This window comes from Anoplopoma fimbria, chromosome 17 (assembly GCF_027596085.1).
Source record: "Anoplopoma fimbria isolate UVic2021 breed Golden Eagle Sablefish chromosome 17, Afim_UVic_2022, whole genome shotgun sequence".
Classification (NCBI taxonomy): domain Eukaryota; kingdom Metazoa; phylum Chordata; class Actinopteri; order Perciformes; family Anoplopomatidae; genus Anoplopoma; species Anoplopoma fimbria.
This window is the reverse complement of record NC_072465.1, coordinates 17410969-17432969: the sequence shown is the minus strand read 5'-3', so window position 1 is coordinate 17432969 and position 22001 is coordinate 17410969. Positions and strand designations below refer to the sequence as shown.

The following is a 22001-nucleotide window of genomic DNA, read 5'->3' as shown; positions in this document are numbered from 1 at the left end:
CATCTGTGAATACTCCCCAAGTCCTCGGTTATTGTTGCCGTTTTTCAAAAACACCAAACATAAAGATATTCTTAACATAATAACACATTGTAATAAACAATAACACTAACAATAATATAATAACAATATTTGCACAAATTTACCTATTCACAAAAAAAACATGTTTTCTAGGTAGGTACAAAGAATTACTTTTTACAACCTACAATAAATATTGTGTTTTTTTCCCCAACAGTTACATAGAAACTGTTTGATGCTGTTGCTTTTGGTTGCAGTATCTGTCTTGTCCGTTAAGATCATTTCATGTTTCTAACTGGAGTCATTCCCCTAAATGGAGGGTTGCAGTGTTTAGGAGGTGGTGTGGAAAGGTAGACAGGGGGAGTGTGATGAGTCGTACATCCAGCTCCTCATGTCTCAGCGGGAGTTGTTTGCTCGTCGTGATGCCGACGGTTGCGAGGCTTCTTCTGTTCTTTCAGCTCCTTCAGGCTTTTGGCTTTGTTGTCCCCGAGGCTGACGTCTCCATGCTGCCAGTAATCCTGGCAGTACTGGTTGATCAGGCCCATCTCCGGCTGGCTTAGGATGGTCAGCAGGTCTTTGTACTGACCGGCGCTCGGAGTCCAGGCACTGGACTGCAGTGGAGGGAGGGCCGGGCTGCCCGTTTCCACCAACACGTTGTTGACCGTGCGACTGGAGAGGACCACAAGCTGCATTTTGACGAGCGTGTGTTTGAAGTTTTTCTCCGTGGATGTGCACTGGTAGATGCCGCTGTCGGAGGACTGCAGCGAGCGGATCAGAAGACCTTGTTCTGTTTTTAGGATGCGGCCCTCTGAGCGAATCTGAAAGAAAGGGCGGTTAAGAGAAACATTCAAAAGCTGTGATTTTTAAGATGTTGCATTTAAAACAGCATTCATTCATTTTAAACATTGTAACTGCTTTGCAATTAAAGCTTTGCTCACCTCTTTTCTCCTGTCACTGTTTTCCTTCTGCAAGTGCCACTTGAGAGACACATGAGGAGACCTGGCCTGGCACTCCAGGAACGTAGTGCTGCCCTCCACCCCATACTGAACTGTCTCCAGAGTATTCTTATTGGCTATAAAACAATATGTAGAATAGACGTGATGCATTATTTACTGAGAAAATATATAAGAAATGTGGATGGATGGTAAGAAATGAATAAGAATAACCAGCCAGAGGCACGATAATCATTTCAACAATATTCCTTTTTTCCATTTTTCATGTTTGTTCCCAAATTGTCTGTGTACTGTCTGGGCTCAATACAAAGTTGTCCTGATACTCACTGTTAGAGTTATAACCTCTGCATTGGCGGATTGGGTTGCCGTACTTTACATCCTGCCGACGGCTCCGTCTAGAGGGGTCAGATCAACAATCAAAAATAAAAAGCTTAACGTCAACATATTTTCCAAACATTACGTGCTAAGGTAAGAATGAATACTATCTTAACTCTCACCTCTTCTGTGAGGAAGAGTATCTGGAGCAGGTTTTGCCGTCCCAGGCGCAGTATGGGTCTCTGGCCAGACAGCAGTCAGCGCAGACCTCACCGTACACATCACAGCGATGGAGAGCCAGGTGGGTCACCCCCAGGACTGATCCCACATACAGTTGTTGCTATTAAAATAAAAAGGTAAAGCTCATAAAATATCTAAAATCAGATAAGATACAAACTGCTTGGAAACTACTTTAATACACAGTTCTGCAATTTCTTTATAATTTCCTAGAAAGATTAAAAAGGAGGGAACTATGTAATAGGAGTTTTGAGACATGAGGTTCTTGTATTGAATTTATAAGCAGTGGTTGTTTTTCTTGAGGAATTTCCTTGAAAGAACTCCAATTATTAATTTAGTGCATCATTGGAAACATTACTCTCCAGGCTATATGTAAAGTATTTTGCCCTTAAGATAAATTCCCCATTAACGCACATTCAGGTGTGCAATGAGAACTGTAAAATGAAGTGTTACCACATTTTGTTGTAAAACTTATACAAATTTGAATTAATGACTACATCAGATGTCTGATTGCTGTGCTACAATTTCTTTAACAATTTGGTCAAAGCCACTTCAAAGCAACATACCCGTTTCGATGAAATCTTCATGGTGGTAATTGCCGTGGGAACCTGCAGTTAGAAGTTAACAGCTTTAAATGAGCAGACAAGAAATATTTTGTGTCTTATTTTTATGTCTCAGACAACAAACTGGCAGAGAACAGAGATGGAGAACGGAGAGAGTAGAAGTAAATACAATATGTTCAGAAGACTGACCTTGAAGACCTCTACTTCCTCTAAGACCAACTCCTCAGTCTGTAGGTCGTCTCTAGGCAGGACAATCACTTTCTGGACTGTCCCTCGATCTGTAAAACATGATAGAAGTTCAACTGCAGCCCTGTTGATGTTTTGAGCCATGTTTTGACCTGTGACCTTAGCTTAGGTTGAACTCATTTCTTTCATCTACTTAGATTTCTGTTTCACAGAAAACTGGTTTGAGAATTCCCTAAATTTAACCCTTCTATGAATAAAAGGCAAAGCAGATCCTTCTTGTGTGTGCACCTGCCAGTCAGAGCCAAAGTTAGAGTTACTGAACTTAAAACTGACTAGAACATTTCGGACAATCAGCACATGATATCAATTAAGGGCTTAGAGCACCGACCTGTGCCCAGGAAGAGCACCTCGTAGCTCCCGTCAGCAGCTGTCACTTGGTCCACTGCAATTGTGGTGAACTCATAGTCCACGTTGGTTCTGACCACCAGGGGGCGCTTGTGCACTGGGTATATAGCATTGTGCATGGTGGGGTGGTTTCTCATGAAGTTGATCACCTCATCTGGGTAATCCTTTGTGGATTGCATGTTGGGGGTGAAAGTGCCTCCAGGACACTGTTGATGAAAGAAAAAGAAAAAAATAATCAGATCCAACTGTAAAACCTGCAATTTACCAAATTCCTTATGCAGTAAAAACATGTTCTTATGAAAGGATGACACACAATTTTGTGTGTAATGGGAGGAGGCATGTGTGTTCATGATTGTTTATTGTTTATAACTCACAGTGCCAGGTCGTGGGTAAGGGATCTTCCCAGTGTACGCCACCCACTGGTAGTTAGGCCCCTCCTTGTGGGCAAAAGGCCCGTTGAAGACCATCCGGATGTCGGCCATGGAGTAGACGCACACTGCCGAGCCTTTGAACACAGCTCTGGAGGAGGGCAGGAGAAAAAAAAGGGTGAACACACAGAGAAAGCGGATAGATGGATACAGATAAACTCACTCCCTGAGATAATTACTACGGGTGCTCTCTGCGGCTGGTAGAATCTACTTCCTTCCCACGTACTCAGCTGGCCTCTTACAGAAACGAAATGAAACATTATGACGCACAAACACTCTCAAACTGACTCATCTAGAGTCAAGCTGTCTGACACACTGACATACAAACACCCACATACTGCAGTGAATCGCCAGAGCTCAGGCTCCTACTGCTGTGTGGTGGGTGTACCATGTTTGTAACTCCTGTCATGGGCCTCTATCATTAGCGCTGCATGTGTTTTTATCAGCTGGGTTTAAACGTGCCTGATGCCTAAGGGGAGGATGGAACAATAACAGTATTTGTTTCTCAAATACATTAATCAAGACATGTTTATTTTGACTCGGTGCGCACCTCTCCCTGCTTGAGTGCAGACAGAATCTCAATTTATGTCTGGTTGGTTTCCTTGAATTTTAATGCTGTGTGTTGAATGACAACTTGCTATCAAACCTGACCTACGAAGAACTTTAGGCTCACTCAGTCTCTCAGACGAGTGCGACTCCCTGTGGGCTCCAGATTCACAGCATTTGTCTTTGTAGCCTGAATCTGACAGGCCATAAGCAACACGGCATTTCAATATCAGAGAGCGCTGACACCTTCAGGCTGACTGAAAATGAACAAAAACCGCAGGAGGGAACCAAAATACACTTTCCCTCTAAACTGCATGAAAGTTAGAGACTCAGAGAGCCGTCAGTCACTCACCCTGAAACTGAGAAGACACCATAGATGACAGGATTCTTGTTGTCTTGAGTTGGCTGGATATACACATCCCCTAAAAGATAAAGACATAATTTATAGTAATTAGTCAGAGTCATAAACCATGAAAAGCAGTGGTGAAAGTACGTCTTAATTTAAAGTACAGTGACATTAATCAGAAAACACTAAATTACAAGTAAAAGCCCTGCTTTCAAAATTCGTTAAATTACCTATACGATTTTCATTCAAATAAACAATAAGGTAACGAACTGGTGATTGAGCCTAGGCCCACTGGGGAAAGCCTTTGCATTTGCAGTATTATGAACTGGGCGTCTGTGGTGACAAGAGGTACTTGTGACGCGTTTTCCCATCACCCAGCAGTGGGTGGTCTGCTAGAGAGAGTCAGCGGAGCAAACGCAACAGACTCGCTCTTCAACTCACTTGTGTCTGACACCTTGTATTGTTTTGTTCCGGTCTCTGATAGCGTTGCGAGTAAACTGTTACTTTTGCTGAACAAACAAAACAAAACAAAACAAAACAAAACAAAACAAAAAAAAAAGAGTGATGACTACAGATGAAACTTCCAAAACATTGGCCTACTACATTCCATCCTTGATCAAAAAAAGGCAGCCTTCCTATAGCAGCACAATAACTGAATGGTCGGACAAAGAAAGCATGGTGCATTAATTAAATATTAGAGTCTGTGTCTCCTATCAAATCATCCCAAGGCTTTATTAGTTCCCAGATTCGACCTGGTTCCAACCCAAAGTAATTGTAATTGTGACATATGGAGACTTTCTGCTTCCTAGGAGGGGGAGCCAAAGAAGACCTCATGAATTGCGGTTAGCAGAGCCTCAATGAGATCCTGAATCCAAACTCTTCCAATGCTTAAACTACAGTTCTTGAGTCTCAGCAGGGAATATAAGTGAAATAGAGATCTCTGGTGAAACATGACTTTAATAGGAGCCATATGCATCCAATGACTGCGGGGGTGAACCCTGCATATCCTCTTGATGGCTTAATGAAGGAAAAGTGCAAGAAAAAACAATGTAGAAGAAAAATGGAAAAAATTCAAACTAGACGGGTTGAGTAGAATAACACTCCATCCACATTTTAACACACAGGTCCATTTAATGCTGTGCATCAATGGGAAACTAGTGGAGAGGTTTTAATTGACCTTGAAAAGAGAAAGACAACAATGACCTTTAGTCAAAAGTATTAAGAAAACACCACTTACAATGAAGAGGCATGAAATCCCATCCTCTCTTTTGTAACCTGAGATCTCTTTCATTGTTATCCGTGAAGCTTGAGGCAAGACATTAATTTCCCACACTACAGTCAGAAGGTAGAGCCGTCCACTCAGACTTATCCTTCAAATATCAACTGAATTAACTTGAGAAGCATTAAGTAAAAGAACAAAATGTTAAGCCACATTTATGCATGTAGAATTGAGGGTGAAATGTGACAACACATGACTTGATCCTTGTGGCCACTGCTTTATCTAGCGTTCACAAAAAAATAACAAGCTTAAACTCACAGAATCAAACTCTTTTGATCATGAGTTTAAAATCAATTCAGAAAAAGACTTCCTTAAATGCCAAAGTATGAAAATGGCAGGTAATGGCTGCACACGAAAGCAAAAATTAACTTTTGGCAGACGAGGAAGAAATTCATAACCCATCTGACGCCAGTTTGACAGACCTCTTGGCTGCAAAACGAGCACATTGAAAGAGAAAAGAAATAAATCAGCAGAGAACTAGAACAAGTTGCGTCATTGCAACTTTAGTTTCTGAAGTGTCAGATCAGAAACAGTCTTTGAGGCGCTCTCAGCATCACATTAGCAGAGAAACATCTTTTTAAGAAGTAGAAACAGGAGAAAGTGTATGACGCGCTCAGGGAATATTCACAGGATGGAAGATGAATTGTCAAATCACTAGAGATAGCATATCATTACCTCCTTGACACCCGCCCTTAAAGATGTGCTCCTAAAATATGTTGGTGAAATGTCCACCGAGAATAATTACAGAGAAAACTGAAAAACAAACAGAAAGAACCTATGTCTTCATAGAGAGAGTGAAGTGGATTTGGGGATTTGTGGAACACACAGAAAAATAACTCAATGACAAAACATTGTTTCCCTTCATAATAAAATTTCAGAAAAGGCAATAAAACTTTATGGCCCACACATTCATTCTCATTTCTGTCTGGCAGACATTTTCATCTCTCACGCGTCTGTGTGTCTTTTCCACTGTCTTTATATTCCTCTTCTCCCTTGGTAGAACACTGAATGCTTTCTCTTTTGCTAGCCCCGACTGTGCCTCACCATCTGAATCTACTCCCCTCTCTCCCTCGAGTCCTCATACAACCACTCTGATGCTTCTGCTGGGCTCCATCAGGACCAGCAGGACTGGAGACAGAATACATTTCTAGCAGACTGTCTGTGGTTGTAGGAAGACTGACCACAGAGCTGTGGGATGTCACACTGCACCTCAGGACTCACAATGACCTCACCACGAGTGCTCGTCTGCACTAAGACTACAACTGACCTGCAGTCCTGTGGATAGATGAGTATAAGTGCAGCAACGCTGCCAGAGGAGCTTTTTTCTGTCATTGACACCGAGTGCTCTTAATGCAGAACATATTTTTGCAACGCGCAAAGCCTCATCACATCGGAATAAGAGATGCTGCTCTACATTTATCTCAAAACTGTGCAGGATGCATAGTTACTGGGTGAATTATTTAACACTGCGACAACTGTGACAATATGTAGGCAAAATAGGAATAAAATTATATATTCTCAAAAGGTACATGTATATGTGTATGTTGCTGACAATCAGCTGTGGTCTAAACGGTGTGTTCAAGTGCAACTTTTAAAGGGCTACTGCCCTTGATACGGCGCTTCATGGGTGAGCTGGCGGCTCGCAGCTATCAGTGCAAACAACTGTAAAAGTAATGACTGCACTAACAGTGTTTACCAGAGCGGAAACTGGAGGGTTGGTGCTACGCTAACACAACGACACTGTCCGGGATGGACTGAGTCATCAGCCTAAAACGTCGTATGAGAGCAGTGCATTATGAATTTTAAATTCAGAACGTTTAACTCAAAACCTGTGTGATTGACTATGTATTTCATTATTTAGATAGCTTTGGACAAAAGGTTTTTTGAAGACATTTTTGGTGACTTGAGGCAGTCTAAGCCTGGCCTGAAGCATTTCAAATTGTGGGTACGTTGGATTGGACGGATCACTTGTTATATCAAGAGCTTTCTTCTTGGTATTCAGTACATGCCTGCTGCTTAGTTGCATCTGTCTTTTCCCCTTTAATTTTACAGGCCTTGTTCACCACTCTTGACAGTTTGACTTCACATTTGACATTCAGGTGTCCGTACCACGTGACAATGTAAAAAAAATTGCACTCCACCAGATTCTTGTACACCATTTCAAGAGGTATATCCTCTGTGTATTTAAAATGTAAGGTGATTATCGATACCAGCTCTAGGTTGTAGCAGTGGTTAGCCTTTTTTGTCTTGCAGAAAGGGAGCATTTAGTGCCACAAAATTACACTGCATGATTAAACGTCAAGCTATTTTGCACAAAAATGTTTAATGACAAATTTCTTAGAAAAGTGTATTACATTGTAGTCATTCCAGTTTTTTTTATTACAGGCCATGAGATGTATTCAGTGGCACCTCAAGTACTTTATCTTGTGCCATTTCTTTAAAAAGCTGCTTTACAGAACACTTGAATCTTGATTAAGCTTATCCATTAGAATTTAACTTGAATCCATCTTGTCAGCTGGATTTAGGAAAAGTGAGGTGGCTGAAGGTAAATTCAAGCTTCAGTTGAAATCACAATGATTCTTCTTTCCATCACTGAACTTTGTGTAATGAGCACGTTTTCTACTAAAACTGAGCAAAAACCAGGGAAAGTAGTTTAAGATTTGCTGCTCATACCACCAGTCATAATTTCAAGGATACTACAAATCCCTTGTTAATCCTGTCAGTCATGTGAATGACGGATGGGCCAGGATGATCCACGGGGGTTTGACTGATGCCAGCTGCTTACTACTCTGATTACTCTGTATGCATGCGTGTGTATTTGGTTTTCAATCTCTTTGCTTTTTTATTTCTTTAAATACAAATTCTCTGCAAAACATGTGGATGTTGTTCGAAAGCATAGCGATCACAGTCTTACAGTAAGGGTGTTACCTTTTAGGATGTTACCTACTGGAGCCATGTTGATGTTCAAAGGAATAGACATGTCAAGCTTAACATGTATGAGTCAGTGATACGTTAATCTAAAGCTGCAGCTTCCACAGGATTCTTCCCAGCATTGCTGTACATAAGCAGACATATGCTGCTGTAAATGCCTCTGGTAAAGTGAGCTGTTGGTTCACACGCACTGTAGCAAAATCTGAGAAGACGCTAATGCTTAAGGCCTTAAAACTGTAACATCATGGTGAAAGTATGCAAAGCAAAGGGAGTGCAAAATGTGAAGAGAACTCTGCAAATGAGAAAGTTGTTGATACTGAGTCTGTCAACGAGGGGTCCATCTGGAGACCCTCGCTATGAATTGTAGTTACACGGTCACGTAAGAATTCCCACTTTCCATCTGCCACGTATTCCTTACGTGCTTCACACCAACTCTATAAGCAGATGCATTATATGTTCCCAGAGTTGTGGAACATGATTTGTAAAATATATTTCATACATTTGGTTTGAAGTTAATATTTAGATCACAAACACTGACTAAATGATCAACAGGTGGTGGACACAGGACACAGCTGGTAAGAGGACGGGGTGAAAAAAATGTCTAGAGATAAAAGAAAGCACCATAGATCCTCTGAAAGGGTCAGTGATGGAGGGAGACTCTTAAACAGGGAAATAATAACTCACTTAGTTCATCAAAGTGTGTCTCGACGCCGTCAGGTCCAGGCACTGAACAAATGAGGCGAGCTTTCAGAAACGTGCTCCACTTGTTGACCAGACAGCAGTGTCCACCATCATCATTCTGTAGGGAAAAGACAGTAGTCATCCAGCCACCTCCACAGAGAGAGACTGACCAAGATCTGACTAACAGCTGTTTGAAACAACCGTCTAAACTAACTGCACTGGGTCCGTTGTTATTGGGCCTGTATGAATAAAGATCAGCTCTGTGTTTTAGCTTGGCCCATCTGCACACGAGTCAGCCAACTTCTACTGCTGAGGTAGAGCTTCAGAGCCTTGGGGAATGATTCATGGGCTGGGACTCAACACATTTTATGGAGTCAAAATGATTTGCAGAGCTGGAAAAAAATACATTTGGTGTCTTTTTATTGACTGTAACATCAAGGGGGGGGAGGAAGAATCCTGCTGTTAGAGTTTCTTGTGGTAAAAGGGTAACATGTTATAATATCTTACAGAGACAGATAGTAATGTTTATTATTATTATTATTATGGTTGCAATGTGGGTCAGTCAGTGCAACACTTTGTTCCAGACTGAAATATTTGAACAACTACTGAATGGATTACCATGACATTTTTGAACGCACATTCATGGTGGCCAGAAGATGAAACCTACTCATTTTTGTGATCCCTCTGACTTTTCTTCTAGCTTCACCAGCAGGTTCACATATGTGGTATGTAGTTTAATCAATGACAGCTGTCAGATGGATGGCATAAGATTGCCATCAGCAGGTCAAGCTTTTTACTTCATCAGTGAAATATCCATGTTGAAGAAATATCTTCAACATGTATTGGAACCAGTATTGTACAGATATTGATAGTTCTTAGTATATGTCTCTTAAAGACTTTGGTGATCCACTGACGTTTCCTCTAGTTCCACCATTAGCTTGACATTTTTGTACTTTGGTACAGATATTCATGGACCCCAGAGGAAGTTTGCCCAATAATCCCAAAGTTTTGGACAGAGCATCATAAACGGTCTGTCTTAAGTGAAAAACAGCACTCTGTTTCAAAGCACTGTATCGCTGAGTCAACACAGCTCTAGCTTTCTACGGATGTATATGAGTGTATACAGATGTGGACTAAAGTAAACTCTGCTGCTCAAACATTTCGTGCAGAGAAACAAAAATATCAACACTTTCCAAACATAGCAGTTGAGGCAAGCGGCAAAGATTTTGTAACTGGTATTTCGTTTAAGATACTGTTACTGTTTGGCAATTACTGATGATCGTGGGGAACTTTCTTTATGGACCTCTAAGAGACTTTGAAACAGGCATCAGACTATAACTCACCATTACGGAGACATATAAACCTTTCATTTGTGATGATCAACATGAGGTTTGTCGACTGGCGTGATAACTCACCAGGCAGATCCGCCCTATCCTGGACTGGGTCATGGGACTCTGGCCCATCTCAGAGGATTTCTCGCGGAAGAAGAAGTAGAGCTTGTCATCATTCTTCTCAGCGCTGTCTGGGATGAGGTGTGCGTGGATGAATGTGGGATCTGTAGAAAAGAAAGAAGAGATGGGAGAAAGAACAAAAAATAAATAAATAATTCAGACCAGCTATGATGTGATGATCGCCAGCTGAGACTTTAGTGTGAAAATAAGTCTCAAACAATTCAAGAAATCAAAAATTGTGCATTTCAATCTCTGCCATTGTCCTATTTTTATTTATCCTTTAAAAAAGGATATATTACAACATAGATAGATTTTAGTCGTTTTTAAACATTTCCATATGTACATTGTTAAGATATCCATCTACCTGCCTCCAGTGTAAATTATGGGGGACCTTGTTCAGTGAAAAAAAACATTCTTAAATTCAGCTTTTCAATTCCCTCTGTAGCCTCATATTAGTTTAAACTTAACTTTGATATGCCTGTTTAAACATAATTAGGTCTGCAGATTGTGTCCCCCATTATTTACATTAATGGCCAGCATCAATAGGAGAAATGATTATAACAAGCAAAAATGGTTTCAATGTCATGAAAAAATGTGAACCTATCCTTTAAGAGTCTGTGAAAGCAGTACAAAGAAAAATACATTGAAATGCTCAGGAACTTTAAGTCTTTTCCATGGTAACAAGTGAGGTCTCTTTTAGCCTCTCGGGGCCAAACACCCACACTAACTTGATGAGAGTGAACAGGTCACAGAGAAATTGGATGAGCCGAGGTCTATTGAGAATCATTACTGCTGTAACCTAAATAATAGTAGCCTGGAGCCAAGAATAGCACTTAAACTCTCCTGACCCCGCCCTTTTATTTCTTCCTAGAGACAATGCTTTATATGGCATCACAGTTCGCTCCTACTGGCTGACTTAGTGGGTCACTGCTGGGCGGCCCTCCCCACTGTGACTGACCAGTGTCCCAAATGAGGACAAACCAAAACCAGGAGGAGAGGGATAACCCAGGAACCGTGTATTGGGGGAGGGGGAAATATCCGAGGGATTCCACATGGCTGATTAGCGGGACTCAGGTGTCCCTATTCAGTGTACCCCCACCAGGGGACTGTTGTCAGGGCAACAGTGTCAGAGGAAGCCAACGACACCAGGGGGAGGCCCCGATTGATTTGGCAAAATCAACTGAAAGCTCCCGACAAGCATTAATGATGCTGTGACAATCACGGTTCATTAGAGAGCGGAGGCCACTCTGAGTTTTATTGACATTCAGTTGTTTGCCCCTGCTACTACACTACTGACCTTGTGGTTCTAGCTCTGCAGGCATGCAGTCAACAATTAGCGTAGCGCATTTTATGATTCGAGTAAAATGATCATGTGGCCATGTAGAGCAAGCAGATAAGATCAACAATTTAATTCCTAGACAACATAGCTCCAGGAACAGGACGATATGTAGGGCAGTGTTGAAGCTACATACAGGAAGTTGCGAAAAAACATTACAGCAGTATTCCTCAGGAGCAGAGGAATAAATTAAAAACAGTCTGGAAAGAGATGAGTGAGAGAAATGATGCTGGCTGCAGAACAAGCCGCGAGTTGAGACATTACCGTTTAACCATCTGGAGTTGTACTGATCCGTCCTCATGGCGGTCTGCTTCCCCAGTGTACGGAAGATAGCGGAGTCGGTTCCCATGAAATCAATGTAGACTCCTGAATACAGCTCTCCATCTGTCAGTCACAGAGGGAGAAGGAAGGTTGTTGCAGAGGTGAAGCCACAACGGATGAAAAATGTTCAGGTTTCCGTAACGAACATGTTGTCTGACACGTCTCATTGAAACTTGATTTAATCCCTCCAGGTTTCATCCAAATCAGACTAGTGGCACGGAAAGCAGCTGTGGCCATTCAGAGTTAAGATGTTTGTACTCTGCATGATAATTATAATTTCTTTAAAAACAACAGTGCTGATGCACAGATAAACCAGATTCTTAAAATCTCATCAAACACAGTCCAGTAGTGCCAGAAATGTCACATCTGGGTTGAAAATATTGATCTTCAATTATGTTGCAATCACACTCATTAGGCCAATCAGTGAAATTCCAAAGTAAAGCCGGATTTACACAATTTCATCATGTTTGACATCGGCCTTGATGAATCATGGTCATTTCCTGAGCATGAAAAAAGCTGAACCTTATTAGTCTTCACTGGCCATCTACTGTAGTGGTATTTTAAGGAGGCAAGTCATAGGTGGTAAAAAAAGTAGTAAGTGTAAAAATGCCTAAACCACGGGAACTCCAGCTTCCTCTGTTGTCCTCAGTGTGGTATGTTTCTGCCCTGCCAGCTGTGCCAGACAGCCTGTAGCTCATTTTCTTGGTGTTACATTTTTTTCTCAGGTCAGCTGGAATTAGGCTGACATAGTGAGATCTCTCTCTTTTTCTCCTTCACCCTCAAACACCCGCATGCAGGGCAGGAGGTCACAGACAAACTGCCATGTCTGACCACCTGTAAGCTGCTGACAACAAAAGACCACCCACCCACATGAGAGCAAACACATCAGCCTGACAGTGAACACATTAATGAAACTATTATTGCACTAAAGCGGAAATGATCAGCATAAAATGCCAAAATTCTCTGGTTGCAACTTCCTAAATGTAAGGATTTGCTGATTTTCTCTCTCTAATATGATTGTAAAGTTACTGTTTTGGTTTTTGACGGTTGGTCGGACAAATAAACAAACAAAAAACATCGCCCTGGACAAAGAAAAATACTAGTGCCATTTTTTTTAACAATTCATTTTCCTTTCATATACAAAAGAAAAAAAAAAGATAAATGGAGAAAATAATGGGCAGATAAATTGATAATGAAATTAGATGCAGCTCCAAACTGTACATTGGTACAAAAACTTCACCAATAATAAGACTGTATTACCTTATGGGCAGCTACTTTAACAACCAACTGAGATTGCCTTCAAGTTATTACTTAGAAAAACAGAAAGATAATATTTAAATCGATTAACAAGAGTTTCACAGCCAGAAGCATACACGGACTAAAACAAAAGACATATTAAGGAACATTTTCAACAGATAACTATTTAAAGCTGCCTGTACATGTTGTATGAGGGGAAAAACAAACGAGCAGGGACTTACTGATCAAAGCAGAGACGCTGTTCAGTTTGGGGTCATAAGGACATTTTCCTTTGCCAGAATCCACTTTACCAGGTTCAAGTCGGAAAATATATTCCTATAAAACAGAAAAGTAAAAACAGTAAAGAATTAGAAAAAACATAATTGATCATTTTCTTGTTTTCCTTTTATATTTGATGACAGATTTATTGTGTTTAAGGAATCTCATGTATGTGTGGTGTGTGGGGGTGAAGGTTATTCTTTGAATGAAGCATGTGCAAGGCACTTTGAAGTATACTTGGATATTAAAAGCAGTTTTAAACAGGCTCTCACAGCACTATTGGATCTGCTGAGGGGAACAAAAAGCCAGTTATCTGTGAGATGGGGAGGTGGAGGAAAATGCTGAGAGTAATCCAAAACTCATCCACCATGCGTCTGATGTTAGTGGCTCAAACAAGAATTCATTATTCCACAGTGCAAAAGGACATCTTGAACATCTGTGTCAACACTGGGTATTTGTCTACATGGAGTTTTGTCGGGTACTTCAAAGCTGGCTGATGGTGTCCGACAGGTAGGAAATATGTAAGGGGAAGCAGAATAATGTCAAAGCTGCGTTATTGTTTTTACCCGTACTTGGATATTTTTTTCAATAACATACAGACCCCAAAATGTGTGTGGACGACAGCTATCGTTTGGAGAGAACAAATCAACCTCTAAAAGGCGATGATAATGGTTTCAGCCTGAAACAGTTATTTTATAAAAAAAAAAATCTGCAGCAATAAAGCCTCCAAATTTTGATAATGTCAATGTTTGGGAAAAAATATCCCTATGTAATAATCTATCAAGAGTTAAATACTGTTTACACAGACAGAAACTAATAAATATTTCATGTGAAAAAACTAAATAGTCTTGACATGGGGAAAGAAAGTTTTTCAGTGCCGTTAAAAGGCTCCATTATCACGACAAATTTAACTCTACCAAATACTTTTTTGTGTTGAGTGCTGTTGGAGGGAAACAAGTTTTTTTACTAGCAAAAATATATATATTCACATTACTATTTTGAAAGATTTTTGGAGATTCATCATGATGTTTATGTTGCGTCAAGATGTGTGAAAACCAGTTACTTTTTGGATAGCTGTGCTATCTGTACTACTCCAACTGAGACTGAAAAAGTACTCCAGGTGGGCACCATACTTATGAGCCTTTATAAAACTCCCTTCAGCCCACCTTAGCCTCCAAAGGCTCTGACGTAGTGCTGTAGTCTGCTGCCCGACTTGTTCTCCCTCCAGATTGGGGTGCCTGTAGGTAGTGGGACCCCTAAAACAGAGACATGGCACAGTGGGCCATCTCATTACGACATGCCAAAGCCCAGAACAAAGTGTATTTAAGTTGATGATGACCAGGACATAAACAGAAGACGAAAATAGGAAAGTGCAAAAACGAAGGATCGGGAAAAAACCCTAATCTCGAAGAACTCAAAAAAAAATAATAAAATGCCAAAAGTAGAGTGACGAGAGCCTGGTGGGTGACGTTGATCATTTAGTAACTATGCTGGATTAGAATCAGTGTCAAGCAAACACAGCTGCAAACTCCATGCATAGACCATGCAGTGCCAGGAAAGAAAATAGAAAAGCAAATGCACCGAACTGAGACAGACAACTGAAAAAAAGACATTACATCAAGCAGTTAGTAAAGTGAAGTACAGAACAAATTTAAACAGATACATTAATATATAGATTTCCCAAAATGTGTAGGTTTTCTATGTTGCACCCAACAGATTGACACAAACTCTGCAAAAGGAGCTCTGAAACAGCAGAAAAGCAGGAAGATTGATGCAGTTAAAGAAAAAGTTTTCAGTTGAGAGGAAAAGTTGAGTTAACTGAGGATTGAAAATGGTTTTAGACCTCCGTGTACTAAGCGGAAGAATTTCGGACAATTGGTTTCTGTTTACATCTACTCTTGCTGGAGAAAATCTTTACAGTGTGAAGTAACATAGCATTTAGGCCTTAAGGGAGAAGCTGAATGACAAGAGGCTGGATGACCTTTACATTGAAATCTGAACCCTCCATTTGAACAGTAAGAGTAAACAGGCAGAGCGGTGAATGTAAGTGTACGGACTGTAGCCTGACCGGCAGCTGCTGCAGCTCGGCATGGCCGTTGTGCGGGAGCGAGGGAGGAACGGAGGGGTGAGCTACGAGGCTGATGATGGATGAGAGCCTCCATCAGTAATGATGGCCTTTCAGAAGCTCTCAGCCAGATAGAAAGACAGGCCACAGGCTCTGCTGTTTGTAAAACAGGTGAGGGGGGGGGAGTACAGGAGGGTATTTGCTACATATATACTGTTAACATGCTACTCCGAGCGGTATGAGAAGATTGGTGTCTCAACAATCTCTAAGCGGCGGCAGTTAGGTATCTCACCAACAGCAATTTTGCAATAATAATAGAGCCCGTCCATGAGCTTCTTTCTTTGAGTCTCCCAGACCGTGAAACAGCACAAATCGATGAAAAGTAAAAAGCAGAAAAATTATGGAGGAGAAGCAGAGCCGTGAAACCGAGGAGCAGGAGCAGAAGGGGATTCTCTGACCCGAGATTGATTGACAGATAGGTTCTTCAAAGAACCTGAGAGTTTAGGTCAAAATGTCTCCACAGCTGCCGAGCAGCGTCTTTGGTTACCTGTGACCTGCGTCCTCGGTCCACGTAGGTGCAGATGGGGTTGTACGCGCCTGTTCCACAAACATACAGGTGGGTCCGGTTCCACGGCTCAATCAGACGGATAAAGTTTCCACATTCTCCCTGTTGTAAAAAAACAGGATTAGAGGTTTAGGTTAAAAGAAATACTCTGATTACGAAAATGCAATGGAAGAAAAGAGTTACATAATACAACATGTCCGACTGATGGTTAACCTCTCTGCCTGGCTTAAAACCATCAAATGTATCCTTTTCCGCCGGTGGCTGGCTTGTGTTTTGCAGCTCTGTTCCCTGACTATGTGGGTCGGCCTGGCTGAGGCTTCAGACCACACCGGAATAAACCAAGAAAAGCAGAGCATCTCAGCTGTGAAGTGTGTCTGCTGTGGGGACTGAGGGTAGACGCAATTCAATGTTCTGTCAGACTTGAAAAACATTTTGGTTAGACCAAACAAGACTGTTGAGTGAAAAATGCATTTTTAGAAAACAGAGATTCTAAAATCCAATTAAGTTTTTTTAGAAGAGACATGCTTCCTGTTGTGAGCTTTTCAACAGCTCACCACTGGTGTGGTTTATTTTGATATATAATTATCTAAGTGGTAAATGAATTTAGATGATGACAATTTTTCTTTTTAGAGTGCGCACAAAGAAGTGCTGCTGGTGAAAACAGCTCTTTGCTTTCGAGGTCTGCAGCTTTCTAATCTGTATTTGTCCAACCAGCTGTCTGCCTTCCTGGTCTCAATCCACCCAAATCAAAACTCTCAACAACAGAAATGTACTGGCCGATGATATCTGTTCAGATTTGTCCGTCATGTCAGCCGCTAGTGACAGCTGGCGAAAGAGAAAGGATGTACCAAGCATAAAAAAAGATTGTATGCGGGATGGGGGATGAGCTATTTTGGCAGATCTTAGCAACACGACAGAGGTTTTGAGAGGATGTGTTTTTGTGTGTGGGTTTACGCATGTGGGCCTGCGTGTATTATTCAGCGCACAGTCTTGCTCCCCCACAGAGAGCACAGTGGGGATGATTGCCTTTGACCTCCTGCCTGAACCGACATCCCCTCTGAATTGCTTTTGAATTGTCATCATCTGTCATTCCCTAAAGAGTGGGCCAGGATTGCCAGGATATCTCACGGTAGCCAATTGTATTTTCTTATTTTAGTGATGAAATTTCAATCCCACCGCTAACACACACACACACACACACACGCACACACACATACAGGGGCAATACGATGTAGCCAGAGGCAGTGAGAGGCGCGGGTCACCAAACACGCATAAATGAACATTCCAGTTGGATAAACAGCAGCCTGCGCTCTCAACCAGCAGGGGAGAGCAGGGTTATTAGCCGGAGCCTCATCACCCTGTCGGTGCTCACCGCTCCTGCCAGCGCTCACCCCTAACATGTGTGAGACGAGTGTTTCGGGGGGGTCAGAATGGGTGAATAAAATCAAAAGAGAAGGATCTGTTTTTTATATGAATTTAAATGATTGAGTTTCTTTATGGAGGCTGCACCGGCGGTGGCTCTGTTTGAACGTCTGAATCGTATTAACACTTCAGACAGGCCCGTAGCTTGAAAGAGGCTCATTCATTTTGTCTGCCCGCCTGGACAACACAGCGTAGAAATAATTGTTTCGCAAAAATCGGAAATTAGATAACATTAAACATGAATTCAAGACATCTTTAACATGTACGAGATATGTAGAGAGGTGCATGCAATATGTTTTCAGCTCTCGACGGAGTCGACTGAATGTCACACACGTCCCAAGTTCCTGCCAAAGCTTAATTGGTTGCAGCTGTATGCAATCAGCAATCAGGGATGAAGAGACAGTAAATAAGAGCTTCACAGCAAATCACACATTGGAAGGAGCTTTAAAATGTCCTCCACTGACCCCAGTGCCACATTCAAATCCTGTATGTCACCAACACAAAAACACACTCCTGATTTTAACACCAGGGTATCACCAGATAAAATGTGAAGCTGGTCAAGAGGGACAACGGTTTACAGCTATGCTTTTATCAGTAGGAGTGAATTTTTGCACGGGGTCTTTAACTTTAACAGGTCTTAAGAATTGATGAATTGCTTGAAAGGAAATAAACAAAATATTCAGGAGGTCACCGGCATGGGAGTTTTATTTTATTTTAGGGCTAGTGGATTCATTTTTTTGTCCATAATATCTTAGAATATATCAAAAAGATTATCCGACAGTCTAAAATCACAAATATAATACATTTGCAATAATACAAACAGATTAAATCCATATATTTGAGAAAGGAACCTGGAAATGTTTGCCATAATTCATCCCATTATATATATACTATTTGAATACTTACATTGGTGTCTTTCCCTGACAGGACACATTCAGTCTTCCTCTGGGGGGCAACAGGCCAGTGGATCTGACAGGGAGAGATCAAAAAGCTGGTTAGATAAAAATCTGTACAGAGCTAAGCCAGGATTATTCTTTGTGTGGGACATTTCTTACTATGAGCGGCTCCTTGTTGATGTCGTGCAGGTCCAGAGAGAGTATATAATCTTTGCTGCCCACATACATGCGGTCGTGGTCCTCATCCATGCGAAGGATCCGATAGTCAGTCGAGTTCAGCAAAAAGGAGAAGTGATGAGCTGTGCCGGTAGACTTTAACTCTGTAAAGAGACAGAAAGAGTGGAGAAATGAATGTTTTTTTCCTTCAAGCTGTGCCTTCTAATACTGTATTAGAAAAACATACAATACAGTCGGTAAACTCAAACCACAGACATGGCCACAAGGGTAGTGTGTAGGCTTCTCACTTTTGGCACACAGACGCCCTTTGGTTTGCCAAAGTTATTTCATTCTTTCACTAAGAGGGGATCTCTCCATTTCATTTACAAATCTAAACCACACTCACTCACACACACACACACACACACACACACACACACACACACACACACACACACACACACACACACACACACACACACACACACACACACACACACACACACACACACACACACACACACACACACACACACACACACACACACACACACACGTGAATGCTGATGTCAGGATAGTATTCTAATGGTGTGCCAAATCTTCCCTCGGACTCTCCTAAATTAAATTACCAGAAGCTTTTCTTATTTTTCCTTTTTTTTCCAACAATTACATCCTGCCATTATGTGGTTATGGACAGGCTTAATCTGGTTAAAGCAGGTTTGACAAAAGCAAGGAGGCAAACTGTAAATCTCATAGGAGTCAGAGCTGAATGGCAACAGACACACCGTAAATCACACACTAATGTTAGACAGCATTAAGGTGTCAGGAAAACTCAAAATGACCATTTATTTTGGCCTGTAGTTTTTTTTTCCCCCACACAAGAGGATTCATCTATATTGCATCACATAACATGGCTGTTGTTCAGGACCTGGCAGTCTGACCATGTCTTTCCATTACCTTTTTTTGAATTGTATCGGGCTGTGGTTGAGATAATATCTTTCACTATAACTCCTTCTTGCAAATTCACACACAATGCCTACATTATACATTGCAACATCCTTTCCTCCACATAACTGTTCAAACTATTTCGACATAAAACTTCTTTGAAATGGCTCACATGCTGCTCTGAGCAGATCCCTGGTGGGTGAGCCTGAGTTTAAGTTACACTCGGGGTGTGCAGGGAGATAAATGGAGATCTGGTGGAATGGAAAGAAGTTTTTCTCTCGGTCCTCTCATTACCTACCGAGCTTTTAAGAGAATCTGATAGGAGGACTCTCTTTCTCTTGCTGTCTTTCAAAACTAAGCTTGGGAAAGTGGAGCTTGAGAAAGTTGAGCCTCCACTTGTGCTGTTCTATTTACGGGGAAAAACTAGAGGACCAGATAGAGGACCTGTTCATGTTCCACTTCAATGGAACCAGACAAACACTCCTACTGTTCTCCTCAGCAAAGTCTGAGACTCCCTAAAATACTCTTTCTTGACCAGGAGGAAGCGGAATGTCTTGTTAAATTCCCGGGAATAAAAGGCAACATGATGTTCTCCACCTGCACAGGACATTTTTTAAATACTGACATGAATCCTCTGCTAGAAAGCTTCTCAGCTGCTTGTGTTCTGATCTCCTTCAGGAACTGTGAAATGCTGCAGTCACGCTGCAACATCACGGCACGCAGTGGGGTGGATAAGGTAGGAAATAGGAATAGACGCGTCTGTCACCCATTTAATTCTCATAAGTTGCCTCTTAACACACATATGCTTTAATACTCGTTTCAACTCTCAGTACAGTCACAGCATCACACAAGTTGGCGGTTTCGATGTTCTTTAGCATGAGTGAAGAAGACATAAGTCTTGCAATTTGCAAGTCAAAACTAAGTCTTGGAGGAACAACTAACTTAATCAGATGCTTCTTATATTGTAATTTATTTCCACGCATGCTGCTCAGAGTAATTGCAGTGACAGGCTTATCTACAGATAGCGAGCTCTCTCCTTAGCACAGTCCTGCTTGTAACTGCGAACAGCTAATGTTAACAGAGATGACTTTGACTTGTTTCATGTGTTCAAGGCATTCAGTGAAAATTTGGCAGGATCGGGCAAAAGTAAATCATCATGCTAACATGATGTGTTCAAATTTATTTTAAAAATTGCTTTGGGCGAGAAACTTCAATTAATACAGTTGTATGAAGATGTTTTCACAGCAATACAAGATACATATTAGAGAGGGAATAGTGATCTGTTAAACTTCCTAACACTAGCTCTTAGCAGTTTAAAATACATAATTAAAACAACTGAAGCCCAGTTTTATTGATAAAAGTATTAATGTATTTAAATACAGTTAAAACAGTTATATATTTCATAATCTTTAAATAATGCATTGTTATGCAAGTAACCACTTTAGACAATAATAGTTAGAAGCATAACATTTGGAATTTTGACGGTTAACATTTACTTCGGGTTTTAAATTATTTTTCAGGATAGTAGTGAAAAACAGTAAGCCTGGAGCCTTACTGTCAATTATAGTTCTTACAAACAAACAAAAAACAACTGAAATTTGAAAGATTAGAACTTGAATTAATATTGATTTGAACCTTATCGCCCAGTCCAAGTTAAGAGCACATACATGCATCAGTAAAGTAGGACACCGGTGCAGGCAGTGACAGCAACATGATGATGAATCACAGCTTCTGGATGTCCTATGTTAGAATCTGTCCTCATGCTAAAACAGCACAGGCACACACACAGAAAAACATCCTAAAACTGTACATCTCCATTCTTTCTCCATGAACGTCCCGTCTCATTTTTAATCCTTAACTGTGTGTTCACCACACACTGAGCCAGCTAGCTATTCTGGCAGGCCTGGCGTCCATCGATACTGGAGCTTCAGAGACACCAGACGTCACCAGCTGACATCCCACATTTATCACCTCTGCACTCAGATTCACACTCGGGGACATCTGAATGGGAGCCTACTGGTGGTGACTGGCTGTCACAAGTCCGATGGCAATTAGGTCACCGAAAAGTTCAATGAGTGTGGAGGGACAGACAGATGAGACAGACAGGCAGACAGACAGATAAGTTACTATGTTACAAATAAACATTCATCAAATCACATTATCAGTTAGCAGCTACTGCGTTTGAGTGTCTGACAACCTTTCATCTTTCTCCCTCTCCTCAAGTCTAACTCCATTCATGATCACTGGATCAATATCTATTACCTATAGAGCAGACCTAATAAAAAAACAGCAGCAAATGAGGTCCAATCTTTTAATCAAAACCGATTGCATAGAAACTTATTGTACACGATAACTTTCAATTTGGGAAGAATATTTTGTAGCTATGACATAACCGTTAGAAAACCTTTCTTGGCAGTAAAAAAAATATAAAAAATTAGATTTAA

The 22001-nt window shown here is 41.2% G+C and overlaps 1 protein-coding gene across 1 annotated transcript in view; it reads right to left on the bottom strand.

Annotated features, from left to right (window-relative positions):
- Positions 1-267: 267 nt before the first annotated feature.
- The window catches only part of LOC129105240 (semaphorin-3F-like), a 44559-nt gene continuing 22825 nt past the window's right edge, over positions 268-22001 (bottom strand). Inside the window, exons 2-18 of the mRNA XM_054616144.1 lie at positions 18616-18776; positions 18467-18529; positions 16121-16240; positions 14675-14764; positions 13472-13565; positions 11937-12056; positions 10301-10440; positions 8889-9003; positions 4001-4070; positions 3049-3193; positions 2658-2880; positions 2273-2361; positions 2087-2128; positions 1466-1623; positions 1296-1363; positions 954-1087; positions 268-833 (exon numbers count right to left, since the gene is read on the bottom strand). Coding sequence (XP_054472119.1) covers positions 405-833; positions 954-1087; positions 1296-1363; positions 1466-1623; positions 2087-2128; positions 2273-2361; positions 2658-2880; positions 3049-3193; positions 4001-4070; positions 8889-9003; positions 10301-10440; positions 11937-12056; positions 13472-13565; positions 14675-14764; positions 16121-16240; positions 18467-18529; positions 18616-18776 — 2261 coding nt within the window. The 3' untranslated portion in view covers positions 268-404. The remainder of the gene's footprint in view (positions 834-953; positions 1088-1295; positions 1364-1465; positions 1624-2086; positions 2129-2272; positions 2362-2657; positions 2881-3048; positions 3194-4000; positions 4071-8888; positions 9004-10300; positions 10441-11936; positions 12057-13471; positions 13566-14674; positions 14765-16120; positions 16241-18466; positions 18530-18615; positions 18777-22001) is intronic.